Source organism: Vigna unguiculata, chromosome 3, assembly GCF_004118075.2.
Source record: "Vigna unguiculata cultivar IT97K-499-35 chromosome 3, ASM411807v1, whole genome shotgun sequence".
In the NCBI taxonomy this organism is placed as follows: Eukaryota; Viridiplantae; Streptophyta; class Magnoliopsida; order Fabales; family Fabaceae; genus Vigna; species Vigna unguiculata.
Window position 1 is genome coordinate 14,830,577 of NC_040281.1, and position 27,145 is coordinate 14,857,721.

The following is a 27,145-nucleotide window of genomic DNA, read 5'->3' on the forward strand; positions in this document are numbered from 1 at the left end:
CTCGAACTCCCACACCATAGTAATCACTATTATTCTTTCATCTTTCTCAACCTCCAAATGAGTAAAGATGATGAAGCATTGCACACCATCCTGGATCTCCTTCATCACACTCTAAGAAGACAACAACTCGGGCTCCTCTGAGTTGGAGAACAATAATTTCTTCTCCTGACAGGCGATGGGAACAAGATTGGCAGATAACCAATCCATTCCCAAGATCACATCCAACCCTTGTAGAGGTAGGCATATCAAGTTAACTTTAAAGATGAGCCTCTCAACCTCCACAAGACATCTTGCACACAAAGATGATGTCCTAACCAAACTTGATGCCGAAGTAGATACCACAAGATCAAACTCCAACCCACATACTGGCAAACCCAACTTTTACACACAAGACTCTAACACAAAGGAGTGTGTCACTCTAGAGTCATACAACATGCACAAACTCTTACCATGTCCTTCATCCATTAGTATGCTAGGTCAGGACTTGTCTTGCCATTAAACTTGGCAGGTTGATGCTTCAGGAAATCTTCCAAGCTCCATTCAAGGGGTGGAGGTGGAGCTTGAGGACTGTAGGCAGGACCACTAACCATGTTCTCCTCCAACTACTAGAGAGCCTCCATATGTTACCTTTGAGTAGCTTCAGAAGCCAACCTTATAACCTCTATCAACTGCATCACTAATTGCTGCTACTCAAGAGATGCCTCCTGGCGCTGCATCGAAGCCTCATGCTGCTGCATAATGGCATTACTTTGTTTGGTTAGGGCTGTAGTCGTAGCCTCAATTGCCCTAGCTAGATCTAGCACATCGCCCTAAGGGGGTAGAGGAGCTATACGAGGAGGTGCCATATCTCTGCTCACATAGGATAAACCATCAGTCTAACTGGAATAAACCAAAAACTTAGCTAAAACATGACCAAGAAAACACAACGAAAGCTAAGAAAGCACAAGCCTACAAACTCTAAGGAACCACGCTCTAACACCATAAAAATGTGACATCCCATGTAATAGATAAATCTAATAAATAAAAAGCCGCATAATCATAATAAAATATAGCCAAGGCAGAAGCATATCAGAATTAACTTTTTACAGTCATCCAAAATATACTGTACACGAAAGCTAAGGCACAAAACACATGCCATAAACAGACTTTAAATACAGATTAGTTTAAATTGGAAATTTGCTCACAAAGCAACAAACTACAAGATAACAATACTTTAAAAGGGGCTCCATCATAAGCAAAATCCAACGAGCCTAACTAAACTACAATATCTCCATGATCACTACGATCACTGCGAGCTCCCACATCTGCTCACACCAAATATTTGGTGATCATTGCAAAAAGGAAAACGCCACAAGAAAACATAACACAAGTGGAGAAAGGGTAAGCTAATCGCAAAAAGAAAAAGAAATACACACACACACACACACACTCTCTCTCTCTCTCTCTCTCACACACACACACATACACACACACACACACACACACACACACACACACACACACACACACATATATATATATATATATATATATATATATATATATATATATATATATATATATATATCACTCAAAAGAATTGCCGAACAACGCACCAATTACACCAAGCTAAGCAATATCAACTAACCCATCACACAAGATGACACTCTAGACTCAATTATCTGGATCTAGACATTGATGTATGATTCTTGGTGGTTTTTGCACTTGTGGTGGCCTCTACTACCTATAGAGTCATTGTCAATGGGTTTCACCTTACCACGCAAGGTTAGTGCATTTAATCATCATAAGAACCCTAGGGCTTCTCTTAAAGACAAGATCTTCTGCCCCTCTCACCACATGACTCATTCCACTCTACATGAGTCTTGAATGAGCACTAGAGTATCAGGATAAACCTCCAATACTGACTTCTTACATTAATGAACACACTACTAATCAAATCAAATAGGATTTCCCTATCAAATCTCCTATATTCTCATACAAGCATTAGAAAACACATTAAAAACCATACCACATATATCTCTCTTGGAACATAACTAATTCTTATATTTTTTATTCAATCCAACTTAACAACACATTATGCAAACAATTTGGGATTTTAGAAACAAAACTACAACTTGTGTAAAACTCCAAAAGTTTTGTATTTATATTCAAATTAAATATGATTGAATCAAGAACCAAATTCAAAAATAACCAACTTAATTGAATAACTATAGAGAAAGTTATGCACCAAACAAGCAACAAAGGTCAATGTTGTCAACAACCAAAACTACAAGGACCTTGCGATAAAAACTGCTCTCACTACAGACCTCCGATTCAAAATCCGACCGGTCAAAGTCAAGAACTATGTGTCTAGGATCAGCTGTTAAAATTTCAGCTCTAACGGTTAACAAAGTAGGAACCTTCATTTTACGAAAAATGTGCAGTGTAAAAAAATGGGTAGTGCCACACTATATAATTTTTGGTTGTGAGATTTTGACTTGCTCCACTGCACAATTTGGTATCTTGCACTTTTATCTTCTCAAACTCATTTCAAAGTGGTTTATAGATGATACCAAATTGAACAATTGCAACAACTAATATCTCTCATTCCAATTGCATTCTAAACAACCTAAAATTCTCTAACCCATAAATACTCAAACATGAAATTCATCCCCATTCAATGCAATCATCAATCAAACAATACTTAGCATATTCCAAAACGAAAATAAGTACAATCCATTTCAAAGAAAAAGAAGGAGTTCTAGCTTCCCTTACTTTGTCAGGTGCTAACCCAAGAACAAGCCCCAAAAGAAGAGCATCACGACATGATTACAACTTACAGAGCTGGAAAACAGACCAAAGGAGGCGAAAACTAAGACTCTAGCAGAAGTTAAAGTGGAACTGAAGTTTTCAAACAGAAAAGAAACGAAAGGGAGGATGAGGTTAGAGTTTTACTTACGCGGAGGATAACGTTTAGTAAGCTTAAGGAAGGATCTTATTGTATCCTACCAGAACTTCTCTTTCAGACTAGAGAGAAAAGAGGTGGACTATTTTTGAAAAGGAGACAAAAATGAGAGTTAGTGGCTGGAAAGGGGATTCTAGAGGTCCCTAGTGGGTTGACCCTGAGCCCTCTAGTAAGACAAGGCCCAAAGCCTTTTTAAATAAGAAAAAAGTGGGTCTTATATTAAGTTGATGAAGAAAAAAAAATCATACAGGAGAAATTTTTTTGTATGGCAGTATAAATAATTTTTATTGTTAATAAATGTATATTATTATTTAATAGTATTATTTTAAAAAAATAAAAATAAAATATATTTTTTTTAAATTTGTTTTATTAAATGATCAAGTAATTATAAATCATAAGAGAATACAATTAAAAATGAAAAAAATAGTATAGAAAATTATTAATACTTTAATGTAAGTTATTCTTTAATAAATTATTAAATGACCAAGTAATTAGAGGTTGTAAAAAGATAAAATTAAGAATGAAAAAAATAGTATAGAACGATCAAAGACGAATCTTAGAACGGGCGAAAGGGAGGATGTCATGACCCTCCCAATTTTTTTTAAAATTATTTTAAATTATTTGTATGTATATTAAAAATTTTCAATTTTTTTTTAAATATTTTAGATTATATGTAGTGTATATTGAGAATATGAAAATTAAATTAGGTATCTTTCTATATCTTTTATAGAGTACAATATTTAATGTTAATAAATAACAAAACATAAAATCAAATACAATAAAAAATAAAATTATTTATTAAGATATTTTTATTTTCTTTTTCATTATATTTTGAATCTCTCATGAATTGTATTCATCTCCTACGATCACATGTTTTCTTTTTGTTTCTAAAGATAATATGGAAGTTAGACACAAATAAATTATTTTTGTTCTCATTTTTCATTTGTTCTTTTTCATTTTTGAGAAAAAAAAAACAACTCTCTCTTGTGTCATTTGATACTTAAATATTAGTTTAATAATTATCATTATATTTTATCTCATGAGCCTTTTGTATATTCATTTTATCTCATGTACTTTTCCATAATCAGTTTTTAATTGTGGCTTGATTATCATATATATATATATATATATATATATATATATATATATATATATATATATATATATATATATATATATATATATATATATATATATATATATATAGTGGCGGAACTTGGACTAAAAATGTAGGGGGGCCAAATTAGATTTGTTATATATAATTTTTCTTTAGAAGAAAAACTCTTCATTTTTTCTCTTCATTTCCTTTCCTTAAAACAAACACACATAATAGTAGAATTCAAAAAAATATTACTATCATTTGCTATTATATCATGTTATTATATCATTATACCAAATCATGAATACCATTTTAGATAAGTCATTCGTATATCATCAATTTGATTTCTGAGAACTTTAGAGATTTGTTTTTTATTGTCTTAAATTCTTGGTTCTTATTAAATTTCTCAAGTTTAGTTAACGTAAATGCATTTTTTTCATCTTTATTAAAACCTTCCTCTTTGAAAAAAAGGAATCAATTTACTTTTTATCATAATCTTTCTAATATAAATTTATCACCACTCGCCTATTTAGAAAAAATAAAATTTATATTCACAAATCACAATTATCACAATGCAAAACATAACAAAACTCATACTACTTTAATTAAATAAGCAATATTGTATAAATTCAAAACTTAAAAAAAAATTACCATAGGTAGCGATACATAAATCATAATAAGATACTAACCTTGATCTGTGAGAGATCATGCAAGAATTTGTATTTATCTCTCTTCACACACTTTCATGATAATTTACATGGTAGAAAAATTTTATAATCAGAAAAAAAACTAATCTCTTTTATAAATTAATGTCTCCATTAAAAAATTTTGTTTATCTTTTATTATAATTTTCCATAATATAATCTTAATATAAATAATATATAATATAATTTTAAAAAATATATAAATATATGTAAAAAAATTCAAAAAAAAAAAAAATGGGGGAGCCGTGACTCCCCCTGTCATTACCTAGTTCCGCCAATGTGTATATATATATATATATATATATATATATATATATATATATATATATATATATATATATATATATATATATATATATATATATATATATATATAGTAATTACATCTAATTTTTTTATTAGATTGTGATAAATTATTTTTTTTGTCTTAAATTTTAAAAAAGGTATATTGATAAAGGATGATTAGTTTAAAATTTCACTCCAACATTTCATTATTGATGCTCCTAGCCATTCAAATTTCAAGAATTTATGAACCATTATTGAATTATGTTAATCCTTGGCAAGAATAAACAAATTAAAAACATTTTATTTGATTGATTGTCTAATTCATCTTATTTTAATTCTTCGTTTATTATTTTCTACGAAGATTATCAAAACAAAATTGTAGAACAAAATGAAAGATGAATTTCTTGCTGACAATATGATTATTTACATTAAAAAAGGAATAACTGAAAATTTTTGTTCTAATTCCATTATTGATGAATTCAAAATTTTTAGTATATATTATTTTGGCTCCCTCAAAATTATTGACCTAAATTTGGCATTGAAGTTTATATTTTAATTATAAGTTATTCTTTAATAATAAATATATTGAAAATAGACTATAACTTTTTTAATGATAATTAAAATGTGTATAAGGATACACATTAAAGAAATAATTATTTATTTATTTATTTTAAAAAGCAACAAATTTTCAAAATAACTTTTATGAATGCATGTCATGGATTAAATTGATTGACAAAATAATTCCAATTTTATACATAATTGACATTTTGGAGATTGATATAAAAGTTTTAAATTTGAGAAAGTAATATAGTTCTATTTAAGAGCTAAAATAATAATTTATTAGATATTACACGATAGAGTTGAAATATATTATTTTTAGGCTAAATCAGTTTAAAAACAAATCAAATGGATAAAAAAGTAAAATAATTTTTTAGAAAAATATTTCTTCGTATGACATATGACAGTATAAATCATAATAAGATAAAACTAAAAATGAAAAAAGAGAGAGTATAAAATAGTATAAAATGACCAATTAATGAAATTATGATGCACGAATATGATACATGTATCAGATAGGACACGTATCCGATATGTGAATATATTTATTTTGAAAATAATAGGATACAATACGTGATAGATACGTAATATATGAATATTAAAAATGAGTACAATAATTCTTAAAAACATAATCAATATATGATTGTTATTGTGTTAATCCAAATTAAAACTATATGTACTAAAGTTATCAACATAAAGATATAAATTATTGTCATCATAAAAGTAGCACTGTAGGAAAACTCTTAAATAATGACCAATTAGTAACCAAAAATATGTTAGAGACCAATTTATAGACCAATTATTTTGGTAGTCAAAACCTTGGTAGCTAATATTAGTGACCAATTTAGAAACCAATTATTTTGGTAGTCAAAATCTTGGTAACTAATGTTAGTGACCAATTTAGAAATCAATTCGTAATAAAAATTATTTTAGTTATCAATTTAGAGACTAATTATAATTTTTGGAACTATTTTAGTTGCCAATAATTTTTAGTTTTAAAATTGATACTTAAATTGGTCCCTATATAGTGACTAATTATTTTTTTTTTACTAAATTGATCATTATTCAAATATTTTCTTGTACTGTACTACGACTTTATAAATTAGATACTTCATTGATAAGTATCGATAAGGTATCCTAAAGTATCGTATACGAATACGTGACCTAAATTAAAGTATTGGTGTATCATAAAAGTTATAAAAGGATAAAAATTAATTCTATGTACATGTGGCAGGAAAATAAATAAAATTAAAACATAAAATAAATGAATAAAAAAATAAATAACTTCCATTCCATACATATATGTTGATAAAATAAATATAAATAAAAGAGAAATTAAAAATGTCAAACGATTATAAACTTAACTTTTAATACACTTGTCAACAAAATAAAATGAATAATAAAATAAATTTTTTAATATATTATATAGATTATAATAGATAATAATTAATAAATAATACTTCTCAATAAAATAAAATAAATAATAAAGTAAATCACGTAGTATTTTTTTTTTCATATATTATAATAGATGAGTGTTTTTATATATACTAGTGTAAACACAGGCGCTATCGCGCCTGCGTGTACGCATTTTTCGAATTATATTTATAATTGATGATATTGTAATGTTATTAAGTTAATGAACAAAATAAAAGTATATTTATAAAAATTAAAGTGAAATGTATGGAGAAAATATGAAAAAAATAATTGTTGATGAATAGTATGAGAAAAAAGAAAAAGGAGATAAATAAATAGTTTTATAAAAATTTGTAAAATTAACCGTTAATTTTTAAAAATTTAATAAATAATTAAATTGTAAAGGGTAAAATTGGAATTATGAAATGTGGATACAAAAGAGGGAATCCCCTTTATATATAGTTATAGATTTTAAATAAGTGTAGTCTGTTAAAAAAGCAAAACTGACCGAAATTCTAAACCATAATAAATTAGATATTGAAAAAAGTGTTTATTTATTTATTTGTTTTGTCAGTAGTTTTATCTGGTCTGGTCTATTGAGTCAGATAACTATTTCTACTACTAATAGTGCTCTTCAAAGACTTTTTAGTTTAACGTGAATTCTCTATTGCCTAGCTTATACTGGGAGAAAATTATTTCTTAACACGTTTCTTATATACTTATTTGACTCTGTTGGCATTAAAAATATACAATTTTTTCTACGTATTGTTATAAAATTATCTCAATATTTTTAGAAAAGTAAGTGTTTGGCAAAGTAAATGAAAATAAAATATACGAGAAAAATTAAGTAAACATAAAATAAAAATGAATAAAATATAACAGTGAAATCACCAAATTTTAAATTTCATTTCAAAATTAGTTATACCAAGTACTCTCTTCTAAATTCTAATACTATCCCCTCAATATTATGATTTATACAATGCATTTGGTACAACTTCACGTCACAATAATATCCGTTAACAGGGATGAAAAACCATCTCATTTGTCCACCTGTGATTCACTCTTGGAGATTTCTATCTTAATTTCTATCTCATATCATTTACTTTTTTCTTTTCTTCCCTCAAGAGTTTATCTATCTAAAGGAATATCACAAAATGCCTCTTCCATCCAATAAGAAGCTGCCATTTTAGATTTTGGATAAGCTCTGAATTTCACCTAAATCAAATGTACAATCGAACAACATGGTAAAAGTATCCATTGCTAACATGCACAACTCTTTTTATGTGTGGATCAAAATCCTCGTGCAGTTCTTCCAAACTGCTTATGGCCGCAGAATAAAACTTCCCAAACAACTGTAAACTATAACTTAACTCCATTAACACTGCTATTTTATATCAACTTATTATTTTAGATTTCTCTTCTTTTGAAAACAAAAAAATCAAATAAACTATTTATTATTTATATTAAAGTAGTGAACCAACCTTAACAAGTCACGTATTGATTAGTTTGTTGAATTCATGTGACGTGTAATGTAATTGCTCCTTCATCCGAATGGACGCGCGTAACCATCAACCTTCACTTGGTTCTTTTCACAATTTCTCTACTCAAAATTTGTGGTTCGCATGCACCTTGCCACAGAGTGGATGTGGACCCAAAAATATCTCACAAACTCAAACCATGGCCACATAGTTGAAGCCATTTTCCAGGTCACCTGCAAAATAGAATAACAATGAGCAATAATATCTAGTGGAATCCTACAATCATACGTGGAAGTCCCACATTGGTGAAACAGCATAAGAGGAATCTAACCCGGTAGTGGATTGAAAGGGTGCCACGTGTACAAACACAATCTCAGCCCCCAATGAGATTGTAGTTTTAGATAGCCCAAGATAAGAGCTCAACCGCTTCATCCACCGTATAAAAGGCCACCCACCCTCCCCAACCATTCACCACTCCCACACCAGAAAGCAGAGAGTAAAAAGAAAAAGCAAAGTTTTTTGCAACAATGGCTGCTGCATCCTCCATGGCACTCTCATCCCCCTCCTTGGCTGGCAAGGCCGTGAAGCTTGCCCCATCAGCCCCCGAAGTCGGGAGGGTCAGCATGAGGAAGACCGCCACCAAGCAGGTCTCCTCCGGAAGCCCATGGTACGGCCCAGACCGTGTCAAGTACTTGGGCCCATTCTCCGGCGAACCCCCGTCCTACCTCACCGGTGAGTTCCCAGGCGACTACGGTTGGGACACTGCTGGGCTTTCCGCTGACCCAGAGACCTTCGCCAAGAACCGTGAGCTGGAAGTCATCCACTCCAGGTGGGCCATGCTCGGAGCCTTGGGCTGCGTCTTCCCCGAACTCTTGTCCCGCAACGGCGTGAAATTCGGCGAGGCCGTCTGGTTCAAAGCTGGTTCCCAGATCTTCAGCGAGGGTGGGCTCGACTACTTGGGCAACCCAAGCCTCATCCACGCTCAGAGCATCCTTGCCATCTGGGCCACCCAAGTCATCCTCATGGGCGCCGTCGAGGGTTACCGTATTGCCGGTGGGCCTCTCGGTGAGGTCACTGACCCCATTTACCCCGGTGGCAGCTTCGACCCATTGGGTCTCGCTGACGACCCAGAGGCCTTCGCTGAGCTCAAGGTCAAGGAACTCAAGAACGGTAGGTTGGCCATGTTCTCCATGTTCGGCTTCTTCGTCCAGGCCATTGTCACCGGAAAGGGACCCTTGGAGAACCTCGCCGACCACCTTGCTGACCCAGTCAACAACAACGCCTGGGCCTACGCCACCAACTTCGTCCCCGGAAAGTGAGCATCAACAGAATGACCTGTGTACTCGAGAGTTTTAGATTTCTGTTTGTTGAAGTATATGTTATTGCAATGTACTTCAGATAATCATCTTGTGTATCCGATCCAACTTAATGTTACTTGCTTTTTACAAATTCCCATCTTCTTCTCTCTTTTACGGTTTTTTTTCTTCTGCTCTTGGCGCCACCAATTTGAACTTCGATTCGTTGATTCCAGTAAAAGAAACGTGTTTGTGTTAGGTCATAATTTTAACTCGAGCATTATCGGCGTTGTCGTATTCCAATTTCTTCTCCTCGCTTGACTGGTATGAAAATGAAATTGTAATTCCAACACTGTAACATGTTCAAGATGGAATCTGAATTCTGAAGTTCTGGCTATGCATGTGCAATCAGTTTGTTGAAATTGAGTCCTGTGATCTATTAACAGTCTCACAGTGAAAAATTCCATTGGTAAATGTGTAATCTGAAACTGGACGTTGCAGGGAAAAGAGTTTCAAAATTTTTAATTTAAATCTGAGTTTATATTTGATTGGGAGCGTGGTAGAAAGTTTAGAGCCTCTACGACAAACAGAAAAGTTGGAAGGTTCTTTCATGCTCCTGGGAGAGAGCAAATTTCATTTCTAACTGACAGTGAAAGAGTAGGAGATAAAACAAGGGTTTAGTGTGTGTAACCTTTTGCTTATAGTTTTTTCTTTTTTCTTTTCAGTTTCTCCTTATTTCTTACCAGATTATGATTGCATGCTTGTAATTTTCCTGGTTTCCACCGTGCAATTTAGAAATGAATGAATGAAGCAAAAAGGTGAGGAGGAAAAATAATAAAGCTTGCAACAATGACAACCATTGTCATATTACATGGTCGTGGAGGACGAGGTTGAAAATTTCCATACATTTATCGGAAAACTAACATGCATACAATTAGCTCTCATTATATTATCTTTACAATCTAAACTTTTAGTGTTCTCCATATTTCCGTGAATCTAATGTCAAATGTACTTTTCCTTTCTTTAATTACAAATCGATTAGTCAAGAAAAATAATTCATATGATGATAGGTTTATAGCTTATATGATGTAATAAAAAATATACTTTTGACAAAGTTTTGTAGGACAAATTTTAACAATCAATTATTTTTGATAAAATAAACTTAAAAATTTTATTATTCTATTTTTTGTAAAAATGTCAACATAAAATCAAATATACTCCAAAAAGACGTTTTCACTACATCTGTTTTGGGTAATTACCATGAATGAATGTGGTTGCTATAATCGTGTGAATGTTGTGACTGTGTGAGGAATTGGTGCGATGTTGGAGAACTGAATCCTAGAAGACGAGGATAATGGAAATTGTTTTGTGTATATATGAAGCTTGAATGGAGAAGAGAAAAAGGATCGAGATGGAACGGAGGTACAAACAAATGGTGTTGGGTATAGGTCTGTGTTAGTTCAGGGGAAAAGAGGAGAATCCCTTGGTTTTGCGTGAAGAAGAACCTGCTCCGAAATTCTCAATCCTGGCTAATCTAGAATGCGGTACCGGATTTAAGAAACCATTCCTCATTGCTCATTCTTGTATGCATCGGATTCACCAATCCAAAATGTAGTATCAGATTTAGGAGTGTAAAAGAGGAATTAGGACTTTTAATGTTAGTGAGGGTAAAAGAGGTATTTTCAAAGTTAGGGGATGCAAGGAAATAAAAAAGGGGGTGCATAAAGAAATGACCTAATTTCTCGCGTGCTCCACACTGCTGGGTCGTTCACAATATTTTAACCATATAAAGGAAAGCAACAAATAGAGAACAAAATTCGACTATTCTCACTATCATGTCATCGCATTTCAATTTCTTCTCCTCACTGAAACAGGTGCGTAAGCGTAATTGTAATTTCAACATCGTAACATTGTTTTTTAATGAATTTTGAATTCTGAAGTTCGATGGTTGTTCAGGTTGAAAAGAGGTTAAAATTAGACCAAACATCAGCAGCAATAGAATCTCAGACACAAGAAAGCACTTTGGGCTCTCCCATCTTCCTCCAATCTAATTGTAGCCAGAATTGTCCCTCCCAAGACAGCAGCGAACCTCCTCAAGCATTCCTCTCCCTTCCCCAAGAATTTCCCGCAACCTATCAAAACCCTTCTCAAATAGATCATGTTATTCCTGTAAATGAAGCTGAAGACGATGATGATGATGATGATGATGATGACATTGAGCAGTTAATGCAGCTTTTGGGGTTATCAGATAAACAAGAACAAAGGGGTGATAGTTTTAATGATTGTGGTTCTTGTCACTGTGAAGGTGGATTTTATGAAAAAGTTGTTGGTGTGGAAGGGCCAAAGTGTAGGAAAGAGGTGGTGAGGTTAGATGGGTGGATCAAGCACTTTCTGAATGGTGGTGGGGAAGAGAAGCTAGAGCCCTTGAGATTGGCACACCTGCTTTTAGGGAAAGCCGCTTTTGTTTCTGATGGTGGTGCTTATGGAGAATTGGACTTCCCTTCAACCATTCGAGAATTTCTTCATACTGATCCTTCCTGTAATTGAGGCAACCCCTTTTTCTTGTTACACTTTAGCTTTGGTGTCTACTTTATGGTATTCTTCTTTCTAAGTGTTATATGCAAAATGCAACTCTCAAGAAGCTTCAGAGCCTTGATGACTAATACAAAACTTAGAAGATTCTTTCACCATGCCCCTTGGAATACTGGGCTATTAACTTCAAATTAGTTTGTTATTTTTCATTTCACATTAACTTCATTATCTGTCTATTAAGAGAGGACATTTCACTGTGTAAGGTAAATGAGAAGAGAGTTAATGCAAGGGTTGGATAGAGTAACTTTTTGCTTAGTTTTGTTAGTTCGTCTTATTTCTTGTAAGATTATTATTATACAGTGTACTCGGTAATTTTCCTGGTGGAATTGTGAAAATTGTTAATGAATATTCAAGTTACATTTGCATGTAAAGCAAAGATGGGGAAGGGGAGTGAAAAAGAAAAAAACATGTAGCAATGGACAATAGATGTTATATTACACATGTGAAGGATGGCTGGTAATTTCCATGCATTTATTAAAAACTCAAGTTTCCCTGCCTATTTGTTATCCATTAAAAAATATTGCATGAATTTCATCATAACTGGAAAACTAACATGGGTACAATAAGGCTGTGCTGTTTTTGAAGGCTGCACTAATGTGGTAATTTGGAATCATTTAATTTTTCTTCCTAGCAGCTCCAAGAATTGGTTGGTTGGTGGTGTTTATCATTTAACAAGACAGTGTTGTTTGAAGCTTCACAAGGGCAGATAACACCTCATTCATATTGGGTCTCTGTTCAGGATCAGGTATGGTGCAGCACAGAGATAGCTTAAAGAGCTCTGCCAACACTTCATCATAGTCTTTTGTTACATTCCAGGTCAACATAGGATCCACAATATTCATAAGTTGTTCTGTTCCATCTGCAAGGGCTTTTGCCACTAACTCACGCAAAGTGATTGGCAAACCATTCTCTTCCGAGAGTCCTGTCGGCCTTCTTTTTGTTAGGAACTCCATTACTATGATACCAAAGCTGAACACATCTGCTTTAGTTGTCACTTTCCTCGTGTAGGCAAATTCTGAGAATCACACGACAGAAATATCTTGATTAGAGTATGAAACTTATAAAAAGCTTTTTGAGTAAGAAGTTAATAAACTAAGGATTGAAAACAAATAAAAGTTATGATAACATCCTGTAGTGATGCTACCTTTTCTTAACAGAACAATCAAATTTGGCCTCATATGCATAGTAAAAACAGCAAATAGACACTAACACTTGTTCAAGCCTAGAGCGTTTTTTTTTATGTTACTTCCGCTGATTATGACAATCTAAGGTGCAGGATTTACTACAGATCCAACAAGAACTAAATATTCATTTGAATTGCAAGTCTGCCATGAAAATAACTGTGATAAAAACATATTGTACGTTGAAGATAAGAAATTAGCAAAGTAGGAAAGGCTTTTACCTGGTGCCATGTAACCAACTGTGCCTTGCACAGCTGCTGACGACGAAAGGGTACTACCCTCTTGTAGATGAAGACCAAGTATGCGAGCTGTCCCAAAGTCACTGACATGAGCTTCCCAGTCTCTATCTAAAAGAATGTTGGAAGGCTTTAAATCACAGTGCACAATGGGAGTATGATAACCCGAGTGCAAATAATCCAATGCTTCAGCAATAGATATGAAGACTCGGACTCTTTCATCTAATGTCCACCTAGGGATCACAGACTGATCTACCCCGTTGTCATGTATGATGCTATCCAAATTTCCATTTTCCATGTACTCCAGAACCAAAGCCTTCATTTTCCCGCTCTGCCAGGCATATCCAAGTACTTTGATCAAATTCCTATGTCTCAACTGGCTCAAGGTGTTGGCTTCTCTCTTGAAGATCTTGTCAGTATTGGAAGAGAATTGTTGCAAATTCAACCTTTTTATGGCAACAACCTGGCCATCTTCCATTTGACCCTTGTAAACCGTGCTCAAACTGCTAGCACCAATGATGCTGTCAGCACTGAAAAAACTAGTGGCATTCTCCAATTCCTTTGTACTGAACCTTTTAAGTGCCAATGTTGAACTGTAGTCTGGTTCATGATTTACACTGCTGTCTCTTTCTTTAGAATTGCGGAGTTTGGTGCCACGAGTGAGGATTAGAATCACTAAAACTAGAAGTATAGCTAGAGATCCAAGTGAAGCAATAATAATTATGCCCTTCATGGAAAGTGAGTGTTTTGACTTCCTGCATGGCGGTAGGAACTGAGCTCCACAAAGATCCTGGTTTCCCATCACACTAGATGCATTGATTTGTGCAAATACTCCGGTCTTAGGAACATGACCTTCAAGTTGATTGAAGGAAAGGTTGAGATGCACCAAGTTGGAAAGGTTGGCAAAGCCCTCAGGAATAATTCCCTTCAAGTCATTCTGAGAAAGATCTAGGGAACTAAGATGATCAAGTTCTGCCAGTATATCAGGGATTTCACCATCTAAGTGGTTCCTTGAGAGGTTTAAGCTTTCAAGCAAGTCCATGTGACTAAACGCTTCTGCGGGAATAGGACCTGAAATACTGTTTCCTGAAAAATCAAGATTAAACAGATTTCTGCACCCAGCAAGTGTTTTGGGAATGAAGCCCGAAAGATTATTGTTTGAAATGTCAATAGCCTGTATCATTTCCAACATGCCCAACTCAGTTGAAACATTTCCGACCAAGTGGTTGTAAGAAAGGTTGAGATACATCTGCAAGCCTTTTAATTTTGCAATGACATCTCCCGGAATTGATCCTGTAAGCTGGTTGTGAGAGAGATCCAGAACTAGAAGTTGATTTAGCTTCCCCATGCTTCTTGGAATGGACCCATTAAGTTTGTTGCCATGAAGGTCTAAGTAGGAAAGCATCTCAAGCTTTGAGAGAGTATCAGGTATTTGCCCAACCAACTTGTTTTGATGCAGGAAAAGTTCGGTTAGTCCTTTCAAATCGGAGAGCTTATCAGGTATTGTACCTTCTAATAAATTGGCATGAAGAGTGAGCCCCTGTAGGCGAGAAAGTTTGGACAGTTCTGGAGGAATTTGACCGGAAAACTTATTTTCAGAGAGGGATAGAGTAATGAGTTGATTCAAGTTTCCAATCTCTGGTGGAATTGGTCCTGTGAAAGAATTTACATTCAACTGTAGGCGTTGAAGGTTAGACAGGTTTTGGATACCTGATTTTATCAATCCACTGAAGTTATTCATTGCCAAACTTAGAGTGCTAAGATTTGAGCAGTTATAGAGGTCATCTGGGATTTCCCCAGTCATTTTGTTTGACGCAAGAGACAGGAAAGTAAGATTTGGTGACCTGGAAAAACCCTCAGGAATTTTACCACTTAAAGCATTAAAAGACAAACTTACATTTACCAGTCCAGTACAATTGGTAAGGCTAGGGGGGATGGATCCAGTAAAGTGGTTTGTGTTCAAAACAAGAAACTGCAAATTACGAAGCACACCCAAGTTTGAAGGAAGTTCACCTGAGAGGAGATTCTGGCTCATTGACAGATATGTCAAGTTTGTCAAGTTTGTTATTGATGAAGGGATCTCCCCAGTTAACTTATTTAAATGCAGGGTTAGTACCTGCAAGGAGTTCATATATCCAATCTCCGAAGATATTGTTCCCTCTAAGTTATTCTGTGAGAGGCCTAGATTTTTTAATGATTTCAACTGGAATATGGCTGAAGGGATGGTGGAATTCAAGTTATTCTTGTGTAACTTCAATTTCTCCAACTTAACTAAATTTCCTAGCTCAGGAGGAATACTTCCAATAAGCTGATTATCGGATAACTCAAGGCTTGAAAGATTGCTACACTTACCAAGCTCAAAAGGAATTTTCCCAGTCAAGGAATTCTGGAACAATTCAAGGTATTCTAAGTGTTTCAGGTTTCCAATCTCTCGAGGTATTACACCTGATAACTTGTTTTGGCTAAAATCAAGAGCTAGCAAAGCTCCTAACTGACCTACTGAAAGAGGTATAGATCCTACCAAATTATTTCCAAAACCTGCTATCTGTACAAGGTTAACTAGATTCCCAATGTTGGATGGGATTCTGCCAGTAAGATTGTTGAAATTAAAAGCAATACCCAACAAAGAAGTGCAGTTGAATATGCTCTCAGGGAGGCTTCCATTCAAGAAGTTGTTACCTAAATCCAAATACTGCAGGCTTTTAAGGCTACCTAATTGTGGAGGGATTGGACCTGAGAGAGCATTGTCAACAAGAAACAGTTGTGTAAGTTGAGTATTAAGACCAAGCTCAGCAGGAATGTAGCCAGTGAATGAGTTTGAAGTTATATCAAAAACCTGAAGGCCTGAAATGTTCCCAAGGAAAGGTGAAATCTTCCCTTGTAGTTGAAGACTAACCAGAGAAATAGCAATGACATGATTTGAAGATGGGTCACATGTAATGCCAGTCCAGTTGCAGTGGTTGCGACTGTCTACCCAGTCTGCTAGAGCCCCACTTGGGTCACCAGTGATGGAGTTCTTGAAAGCTTTCATGGCTTCAATTTCAACCTCCAAGCTTGTTTCAGCATGGGAAACAATGGATACAATGGAAAGAACAATGACTGTAGTCAAACTAATCTTGAGGGAGAGCATCATTGTGGAATATTATTGTAGAAAGTTCAACTGCAGTTTACTGATATACTAAAATGGAAGTGAATGAAGCCTTTATATACAACTGATAATGTTCATTGATCCACCAATAATTTCAAAAGACATGGCCCCCATATGTGACAGAGTGTGTTCAATGACATCTAGGCTAGTCAAATCTTTAGCAGGGATTAATGTTACTTAGAACAAAAACCCTCATTGTTTGGATGAGGATTGAGCATCTTAACTTTGACTTACAATGTCATACCAGTGTAATGAATCAGGTCGCATCTTCTACTGAGTGAGACAACCCATAGAATACGCAAAAATATGGATATGTAGAGTCAAAGGTTTTGAGAGAGAGTACACATGGTAGATACTATTTTAACATGGCTATCCATAGAGCTTCAAACAATAAATAAATAAGTTATTTTTTAACACCTAGCATTAGCAGAAACCAGTTTAATACTAAGTAAAAGAATATAATTAAAATTTGAAGCTTTGATTAATTGCAAATTGCATTTGGATGAACGCGTTGAACGTTGATTTTCCTAGACTTGGGTTGAATATTGGCATAGCTAGTGTTGTTGAGTCGTCTGATTTTGTCTTTTTATAGCCTTTAATTAACGGAAAGCAGTTTGGAATGGGGAATTAAGAATATGAAAACGTATTAATTAAGAAGTTGAGCGTGACTAGTGGAGCAAATATGGTGTATTAGTATTTAAGATAAAAGGAGTCGACATTAACCATAAGAAGCAAAAGTGAAGATGCATGGATATCACCAAACGCGGTTTGCAGCAACTTGTGCGATGAAGACACCAAACAACTTGGTTATAAATAATGTGTGAACTCCATGCAAGTTGCACACGATAAAAGCAAAAAATGATTGAAACAATGTCAAGCTGGCACATTGGTTCTGACGTGTGGATTTGGGATATTACTATGGTTCAAGTTCAAGGGGTGACAAGACTACTGAGAAACCTTTTCAAGCACTACAATTACATTCGAAGCTGTTAATATATTAGAATTGAACCTAGTCTGAGATACTCAAAGTTAATTATACGGAGTTGAATAGATCATTTATTTTTCCGATATTAAACAATTCGGATATATTGATATTCTATCTTATTATTTTCTAAGAAATCTCCGATACTTAAATTGGATTTCTAATCTTTATCTGGCTAAAAAAAACTTATAAATACACTGGATACTACTTAATGGAGTTAATTCTCTTTACTTACTTCTATATCATTATATTTCGGTATTCTTTCGTTGAATAATTTCTTTTATTTTATTCCACTAAACTTGATTTTTCTAATTACGATTCAAACATAAATGAAGTGTTTTATATGTGAATCTTTTTAGGTTATTGCAACGACTGACAGTATCAACTCGACCATTGAGAACCTCATTTGCCTCAAAAGAACCATGATCATATCTGATAAGAACAACCGTCATACTTTTGAGATAGTGCTTAGGGTTGGTGAGGATCTGTAGATTCTAGAGTTGCTAGTGTGCTGAAAAATAACTCTGGAGGATGGTGGTCTATGATTTGAACTATTATTAATTGAAATAAAGAATTTTGGACTTAAGTGAAAAAGAAAATATACACATGTATAATAGGTTTTCTGGCCAGAAATTACACTCACTTATGCCGACATTAATAATATCAACTTTATCTGTCCACAAAATATTGCCCTTTATTGACATTTTACAAATATTAGAATTTTCTTAATAAATTGAATGATGTGATATATATATATATATATATATATATATATATATATATAAATACTAAATTATTGAGGTTATTCATAAATTTGTTGACTAATAGTAGAAATTTATTCATGAAAACAAGTAGAATAGTATTCGTGAAAACATTTAAGAAGTGTCACAAAAATTCACGGTCCTTAAAGAAGTGACAACCAAAGAAAATAAGCGGGTTTCGCTTCATACGACGAGAAACAGAAAAATGTCACCATCATCCTTCTTCTTCTCCCATTTCCCACCTAGTAAGAAAAAAAAAAAAAAAAAATATATATATATATATATATATATATATATATATATATATATATATATATATATATATAACGTTATGATCATAATAAGAGTTCATTCATAAAATTTCAATCACCCATCAAACATAGATCATTATGTTCCAATTCACATTACAATCATAAAGACAAAAATAGTACATATGACTTCCGAAGGATTTTCTATAAAAAAAAATCATACAATAAACATAACTTTTGTAACTTCTGAAGGACTTCGTGTATTAATTAGAACTTGAGATTTTGTACCTATATTATACTCACGCTCCCTCGTCAAAGGCTTTTGCCATCTCATGACCACATCATATACCAAGAGATATAACAGGATAAATCATTCATCCATAGATTTGACTCTCTTCACCAAATCTACAAATGATGACCTCCTTTATCTCACTTTAAATATTTTTCTCTATATGAGTCCAGTACATAGTAGAGTTAGGATAGTCTACTTACTAATTATAACATCAATACACTCCACACACTAACCAAAACATAAGAACATTTCTCCTTAAAAATGGCTACCTTCTCATTCTACCACCCACACATATGTAATATCACAATATTTATTTCGTAACAGATGACCTTATTTCATCCCTTTATAACTATACTATCTTCAAAAGCATATTAACATATCAAGGGTCAAAATATATTTCATACTTCCTCATATATCGCTCAATGAGTTTATTTGCTCGCTCAACGAGTTACTTATAGAAAGTACTCGCTCAACGGATAAACAACCCGCGGAACAAGGCAAGCACTATAACAAAATATACAGGTTGATTCATCCAACAAGTCTACATCCCCCTGAGTCTCTACCAAACTCAAGTTTGACTTTCACGTAGTGAGAGTCTAATTGCCCAACAAGCAAACCTCTCCTAACTATCGGCCAAACTCAATTTCATCATTCGCTCAGTGAGAAGGGGCTCGCCTAGCGAGTCTACATAACGCGGACACTATGTTCTACATAATTAGACAATACCTCTAACTCCATTATCAACACTCAATTTTGTCTGAGTGAATAAATTTGTTTTCAAAAAAAATGTTTTTAATTAATGGTAATTAAAAAAGGTGAAATGAATTTCTTTACAGATTTTCAAAACATTAATTTTAGGTTTAAAAAGTAATTAAAACATAAAAAAAAGAAATATAGAAAGGAGAGCCCAATTTCTTTGAATTATCACACCTCTTTTCATGAGCCTAACAACCCAATGCTCTTATGTTCTCACCCTCCCCCCCCCCCCCCACCCCACTCTTTACTTTTCTACCACCTCTGTTTCACATCTCTCAATTTTTTCGATTAAAGAAATGTGGATTCTAATAATTATAAGTAATGTCTCTTATAATAATTAGAATCAGTATCTATGATATTATATTTGATTTGAATCCTGTAATGTGACGTTATGATGACCAATTTTTTCTTATATTGTTTATTGTAATTAAGGTTAGAATTACATTGGTATTACAATGTGTGTATATAATTACACAATCTGTCATATGAAAGGGATCAGAGAAAAAATAGCTACACTTCTCTCTTTCTTTTACATTACCACATTACACCCACATAAAAATTCATCACCTCCCAATGCTCCTAAAAGTATGGATGACAACATGGTGGGACAGGGATGAGTTTTGTTATCTAATATCCACCTTAGAGAAAAAATTCATCCCCATATCTATACCAAAATCTAACGGATATCAAATTTTTGTTTAATCCCTATCTCCACCAGGTAACAATATATACTCACACACATACCCACTTTCTTACTATTTTAATATTAATTAATTAATTTTTATAAAATAATAAAGAATTACAGTGAAGGAAACATAAATTATTAAATATTCAATATTAAAGAGAATGTTGTTTTTTTTATATCAAATATTTAGAAAGAAATTATAATTGTATATATTTCAAATTAGAATACCAGATAAAATTTTATGAGAACCAAAACATTTATTAAATTTGAAAATGTTAATGAAATCTAGTTGATAAAATTTAAAAATATTTTTAGAAACATATAGAAGGAAAAAAAATATTCAAATTAAAAAATATTTTAAATGTTTGTTTACTTTAACTTTTTAAATTTTGATGAAATCTCTTTTTTTATACACTAATAAAATTTATAATACATTTGATCAAAATCGCACAAAGAACAAAGGATGAAGTTAATAATAATAATAATAATAATAATAGAATTTTAACATAGATCTTTCATCTTTTGAACTTCGATATATGTTGGATGATCATAAAAAAGATCCATGAAAATTACATTAAATTATTATATTCACTACAAAAAAAATTATTAAATATGGTGGTTATTTGGGGTATAAAAGAGCGATTACGACTGTCATATTTTGGGTGGATCGCCGCAACACCTACCATTTAATGCATTGCACAACTAATGACAGTTTTGACCGCCGTATCTTGTGCACAAATAATGGTAGTTAAAACCGTCCTAATTTGTTTATTTTAAAAGAATTCTAATGCGAAATACGACACCAAAAAATGCCATTATTTTTCATTACAGTGATGCGTTATATGACGTTTCAATTGTCATAATTTGAATGTGATTTTTTTATATCATTATTTATTTAACCTGCTTCTCATAAATATTTAACCTATTTTTCATAAATATTTAATTTTCTTTCCATTAATATTTAACCTACTTTCCATAAAATAAAATAAAAATTAAAAAAGAAATTACATAGAGAACATTTTGATCATTAATATTTTCATTCATAATTCATATTCAAAAAGTTGATATTATCGAATACCATCCAAAAGTTTGCATATAGGTTTGCATATTGAAAACAAAAGGATTAAATATGTTTTTGGTCCCTCAAGTTTCAATAAATTTTGAAATTAGTCTCTCTTCGAAACTTTATACCAATTTAGTCATTCATCTTTAGAAATGCATGAATTTAGTCTTTCTTACCAAATTTTGTTAAATTTATTTGACATTTGAAACACATTTTATGATAATATATATATATATATATATATATATATATATATATATATATATATATATATATATATATATATTAAAGGTTATTTAATAGACTATGAGGTATTTTAAGCGGCGGTGGGGATGAGTATTATGGAGGGTATGAGAACGACGATGGTGTGGATATGTACATCTCCATCCCCATCCCATCCTCATATCTAAAAGTACATTTTGTTGCTCTTTTGTCTTGAGCATAGAGGTTTTGATTCATAATAGTGACTGTTTTAGTAACTAATAATTTTTTATTTTGTAAATTGGTATCTAAATTAATCATGACTAACAACTTTTGATCACTAAAATTGCACTACTAGACATTCTCATATTACATGGGACTTTTCTTGCAAATTTGTTAAAAAACTTTGCAAGAAAATATTTTTTTCTGTCATTTTTTCTAAAAATTTTAATTGACAAGTAATTCCTTTGTAAGTAATCATTTCCTACAAAATTATAAAATTTGCAAGTATTTCCTACAAAATTTGTTGCGAAAAATGTTTTATACAAAATATTTTGCAAGAAAATTGGTAGCAATTTCTTGCAAATTTTTTTTCACAACAAAATTTGTAAGTATTTCCTACAAATTTTTTTTTTTAAAACATAATTGGCAAGAAATATAAGGTTTTTTAGTAATGTTGGTGGTTAATGAAATATTTTCTTGTAGTGCAGACAAGTCTACATAATATAGAAAATTGTTAAGTAATTGCTTATAAATAAAAAAAGATAATATTATTTTTAATTATAAATTGAATTATTTTAATTTGGAACAAAAGTCAGTGTAAATAATCGTAAAAGCAAAAGTTGGCTAATTTTATCACCGCTGAAAAAACGTTTATGCTTTAGTTACTTAAATAAGATATCTAAAATCAATATTTTAATTTGGAATAAAAGTAAGTGAAAATTAAAATATAGAAATATGAATTGTTTAACTTTTTAATCACTAAAACAAGGATTAAAAGTATAAAAGTATAAAAATATGAAATGTTTAACTTTTTTTTAGTCATTAAAACAAGTTTATGGATGGCTTAGTTGAGGTGTCATAATAATGCACCATATTTTTACTAAGAACATATATCCAAGTATAAATATTTTAAATTCAAGAATAATAATAATAACAATAATTATTAGTAGTATTATTTTTATTTTTATTATTATATTACAATACGTTGGGAGTACGTGTATTGGAATATTTCTATTTACGTCGTGCAATAAGAAAAAAAGGAATATGAAGATATTGAAAATCAAAATATTTGCATTTGATGATTGATGGTTGATAATAACTATAATCATGAATAATTGAATTTATATATTCATGGAAATTGCCTTGAGCTGCAAACTTTTCCTTTCCAAGTATATGCATGCAGAAAAAGAAATGCATGTGTCTCTAAATGTAACCATCTTCCAAATTTCATTCTTCCAAGCCATGATTTTTTCTTTTCTTATCACTATATATTACAACATGCTATGCTTCTATTTTTTTTAAGGCTACAACTATGAACAGCGATTTCATAATAGGAATCATTATCAATAATCAAATACATATGCTTATATAGAATTTTTCTTCAGATGCAACTTTTTCCCTTCAAAGTATATATGCAGAAAAAACACGCATTCTTCTGTTCCTATTTATCTTCTAAATTAGTACCTGCACATTCCTAAGATGTCACTAAAATTCTCTTACCTATCCTTTCATCTTCCAACAAAAGTCTATAATTCTCGGACTGTTATTATCATTACATTCCAACCGCTTTAACGCTGTGTGATCTAATTAATGAGTTAATAATTGGTTTAAAACTGATAGGTATTAATTAATTAACACTAATTTATCTCGCCCTATTACTACCTATACCTCTATTTATACCATGCCCTTTCAGTTCACATTACAGAAACTCTCAAAGGAAAATAGCATCATTTGTCTCTCTATACGAATTCAAAGCACACACCATGGCCAAATCAACTGGTTCACTTGTTTTTCTTTTTATATTTCCTCTGCTGTGCAACAACTTGGGTAATTAATTCATGGGTTAAACCCTAAAGTTTCCTTCCTTCTATCTGAATTATCCTTTTACAATTTCCCCATTTTTACTTGATTTTGACCATCTTAAATGTTTGATTAATTGGTTGACCTGTGCAGGAGGGCATGTGAAGTTTGCTTATGGATTGGTGAAAACTCATGAGCTTAATCGAGTAAGTATATGTTGTGGATATGAATATGGATGAAAAAGCTCATAGTTTGTTTTAAATACAGGAAGCCCAGAAGAGTTGGTGTGTGGCAAAAGCTTCATCGAGTGATTCTACACTGCAGAATAACATTGAATATGCTTGCAGCATCTTGGGTGATTGCAAGATGATCCAGCCAGGTGGATCCTGCTTCGACCCCAACAATCTCTTCAACCATGCTTCTGTTGTCATGAATCAGTACTATGCATTCAGCGGTGGAAATGGTTGGAATTGTTACTTCTCAGGATCTGGTCTCATAGTTGTCAGTGACCCAAGTAAGCTATTAACATTACATCTTCCTTTATAACAAAATGGAAACAAGTGTGACATGTCTTCTTTATTTGAGGTTTTTGTTAAAACATGTTTTGTGTGTGTGTGTTGGGATTCTGAGCTACTTCATTTTGTTTTCTTCATCTGCAGGTTACGATAACTGCAAGTATGCTTAGAGGGAATAAACCTGAAGAAGATATATATTTTTACTCTATAGGATATGTTTGATTTCAGAAGTTTATTAGTGTAGGTGCTGTTATGAATAGGAAGTTCATTATTCAGTACTGTGATCTTTCTATATTTCACTAAGTATATCAATGAAAAGTACAATGATTCAGTTATGAGGTTATACAGTGAGAAAGAACCAAAATAAAAAAATTCGATGGGGGCATTCCGAGAATTGAACTCGGGACCTCTCGCACCCTAAGCGAGAATCATACCACTAGACCAAATGCCCGATGTTGATATCACTTAAAAGTAAATTAATTTAATCTATGTTTCATAACGGTTTAGTTTTATAAATGCAAAGATTAACACTAAAATATCAGCTGTCAAACCCGTCTTAGTTTTCATTATGTTTGAAATAATTAAGATGTGAAATTAATTTCAAATGTTTAGTTTTCACATAAGTAAAACAAAAAAGAATTTTCATCTCAGGAACATATATGTAAAATCAACGAGGACAAGATGATGATCATTGCAATCAAAACAAGATTACGCTACATAAATTTTAATTAATGTAAATTCATATGGATTTACACTTTTTTTTTTTAACTTTTGGAGAGAAATGAAATTACCACCATTGCACTGGTATGAAGAATTTAGAACTACCATTTATATCACACTCTATCATATGGCTCTTAGTTACACTTTCAGTTTCGAAAAATTTCCATTGAAAAACTTTTTTTTTCACGAGATACTTTAAAATTTCTCTTCGGAGGCCTTTGGAAAATTAACAATTTTAATTTGTGCACCGTGCTCCAAAAAAGTTTTGAAAAAAAATTCTTCCCTCTTTTATTTGCATTTAATGGATAACTATTAATTGAATATTTATCTGTTGTTAATTATTAATAACGATGGGGAAAGAAAACTGAAGGAACTAGGAATCAAATCAGTAACCCTCACGGACCAGGAATCAAACCAGCAAACGTTTTTGTCTTTGGAAATTTCTAATTATGGTTATTAAAAGGCTTAAATACCTTTTTTTCCCATTTTTGTAGTGTTTGTTGCGAATGGTCATCTTCACAGCATGTTTGAAATGGTCCTCAGTTTTACCGAATGTTTAAAATAGTCTTCATTCTCGCAATTCGTTTTATTTTGTCCTTTTATGTGACACTGTTTAATTAAGTAACGGAGTATTGTACAGGTGACACGGTTTGTGTTACGTTGCATTGGAGTGTGTTAGGTGTACTGTATAGGTGATCCTTTACCAGTGGCGGATCTTGGCCAATAAATTTGGAGGAGCCAAAATAATATACTCAAAATTTATATTTTTAATTATTTCCACTAATACAATAAAAGTTAATACATAATTTAATATAATTGTAACTAGAAAATAAATCACACATATCTAAAATATTGTTATTTCAAATTTTTGAACTCATCAATAATTAAACTAGAACTAAAATTTTCAGCTATTTTTTTTCCAACTTAAATATGAAAATCTTTCCAAATAATTAATACAAAATTTCTCACCTTTAATTTGTTGAACATTAAGAAAAGACTCATGTAGTTGAACATATGATCATTATTATTATGTTTTAGAATATGTAAAGAAATTGAATTTGTTTTCTTTTCGTCTACATAAATAGTTTCCCTTTTATCACTTTCAAAAATGAATCTATTATTTTATTTTTTATCAATATTTATCACAATCTAATCAAAAGTTCCTAAAAAAGTTTAAAATAAAAAAAAATAAGTTATCACAATTTAATCAAAAATTGAGAGTTCCTAACAAAGAATCTATGACAATCAAGTCACAATTAAAAGTCAATTATAAAACAACACATAGTACATTAATTATTAAAAATTATGTTAATTATTAAACAAATATCCCATCAAGTGAGATAGGAGAATTACTTTTTTTTTTCTTCAATGATAGAAGAGAACAAATGAAACGAAAGAAAAAATAATGAGTTTGTGTCCAACTATTTTTTCTTTCAAAAATTAAAAAGAAAACATGTGAGAGTGAGGGAAAACTCAAAAAGACAATAAAAAACTAAAATATATCTTAATGAATATTTTTATTCTTTATTATATTTGATTTTATGTTTTATTATTCATTATTAATAAATGTTATGCTTTATAGAAAAATAAAAACACACATAATTTAATAACTATTAATTTTAAATATAAATTTCATATAATTTAAAAAATTTGAAAAAAAATTGCAAATTTCTAAATTACATAAAATATAAAAAAAATTTAAAACAAAGGGGGGTCATGGCCACCCCCTGCCCTTTATAAGTTCCGCCGTATGTAAACGGTATCACAGAAAAGGATTAAATAAAACACGAATTGCGAAAATGAGGACCATTTTAAACATTCGGTAAAAATGATGACCATTTTAAACATTCTATCAAAATGAGAACCATTCACAACAAACACTACGAAAATGAGGAAAAAAAATATTTAAGCCTTATTAAAACATGTACTTGGAACTTCTAATTCAAATTTGTAGAAAATCCATTAAT

At 31.9% G+C, this 27,145-nt stretch overlaps 4 protein-coding genes and 1 non-coding gene across 6 annotated transcripts; 3 read left to right on the top strand and 2 right to left on the bottom strand.

The window, feature by feature from the left end:
* The first annotated feature begins 8,932 nt into the window (after positions 1-8,932).
* Positions 8,933-9,931, top strand: LOC114177672 (chlorophyll a-b binding protein 3, chloroplastic). Its single transcript, XM_028063121.1, has one exon. The coding sequence runs from the start codon at positions 9,009-9,011 to the stop codon at positions 9,798-9,800; it is 792 nt and encodes a 263-aa protein (XP_027918922.1). The 5' UTR covers positions 8,933-9,008; the 3' UTR covers positions 9,801-9,931.
* A 1,639-nt stretch (positions 9,932-11,570) lies between these two features.
* On the top strand, positions 11,571-12,719 carry LOC114178146. Its single transcript, XM_028063880.1, has 2 exons — positions 11,571-11,650; positions 11,733-12,719. The coding sequence occupies exons 1-2, from the start codon at positions 11,612-11,614 to the stop codon at positions 12,321-12,323; spliced, it is 630 nt and encodes a 209-aa protein (XP_027919681.1). The 5' UTR covers positions 11,571-11,611; the 3' UTR covers positions 12,324-12,719.
* LOC114178144 (LRR receptor-like serine/threonine-protein kinase FLS2) lies at positions 12,687-17,247 on the bottom strand. Its single transcript, XM_028063879.1, has 2 exons — positions 13,771-17,247; positions 12,687-13,383 (listed from the first exon to the last, which is right to left on the bottom strand). Exons 1-2 carry the CDS (start codon positions 16,916-16,918, stop codon positions 13,037-13,039), a joined length of 3,495 nt encoding a protein of 1,164 aa, XP_027919680.1. The 5' UTR covers positions 16,919-17,247; the 3' UTR covers positions 12,687-13,036.
* A 6,575-nt stretch (positions 17,248-23,822) lies between these two features.
* On the top strand, positions 23,823-24,801 carry LOC114179533 (major pollen allergen Ole e 10-like). Of its 2 annotated transcripts, none has more exons than XM_028065902.1 (4): positions 23,823-23,970; positions 24,097-24,149; positions 24,211-24,457; positions 24,603-24,801. In XM_028065902.1, the coding sequence occupies exons 1-4, from the start codon at positions 23,907-23,909 to the stop codon at positions 24,626-24,628; spliced, it is 390 nt and encodes a 129-aa protein (XP_027921703.1). In that variant the 5' UTR covers positions 23,823-23,906; the 3' UTR covers positions 24,629-24,801. The 2 variants fall into 2 exon arrangements, with proteins under 2 accessions (XP_027921703.1, XP_027921705.1); XM_028065904.1 differs by having other exon boundaries at positions 23,829-23,970; positions 24,097-24,125.
* A 36-nt stretch (positions 24,802-24,837) lies between these two features.
* On the bottom strand, positions 24,838-24,909 carry TRNAP-AGG. Its single transcript has one exon. It is a non-coding gene; the product is annotated as a tRNA-Pro (tRNA).
* Positions 24,910-27,145: the final 2,236 nt, after the last annotated feature.

Bases quoted from the DNA above. Each gene is read 5' to 3' on its own strand.
- LOC114177672 (XM_028063121.1), top strand. From the start codon at position 9,009: ATGGCTGCTGCATCCTCCATGGCACTCTCATCCCCCTCCTTGGCTGGC.
- LOC114178146 (XM_028063880.1), top strand. From the start codon at position 11,612: ATGTCATCGCATTTCAATTTCTTCTCCTCACTGAAACAG. The intron at 11,651-11,732 runs GTGCGTAAGCGT...ATGGTTGTTCAG, and splicing joins TCTTCTCCTCACTGAAACAG to GTTGAAAAGAGGTTAAAATT.
- LOC114178144 (XM_028063879.1), bottom strand. From the start codon at position 16,918: ATGATGCTCTCCCTCAAGATTAGTTTGACTACAGTCATTGTTCTTTCC. The intron at 13,384-13,770 runs GTAAAAGCCTTT...TGTGATTCTCAG, and splicing joins AGTTGGTTACATGGCACCAG to AATTTGCCTACACGAGGAAA.
- LOC114179533 (XM_028065902.1), top strand. From the start codon at position 23,907: ATGGCCAAATCAACTGGTTCACTTGTTTTTCTTTTTATATTTCCTCTG. The intron at 24,150-24,210 runs GTAAGTATATGT...TTTTAAATACAG, and splicing joins AAACTCATGAGCTTAATCGA to GAAGCCCAGAAGAGTTGGTG. The intron at 24,458-24,602 runs GTAAGCTATTAA...CTTCATCTGCAG, and splicing joins CATAGTTGTCAGTGACCCAA to GTTACGATAACTGCAAGTAT.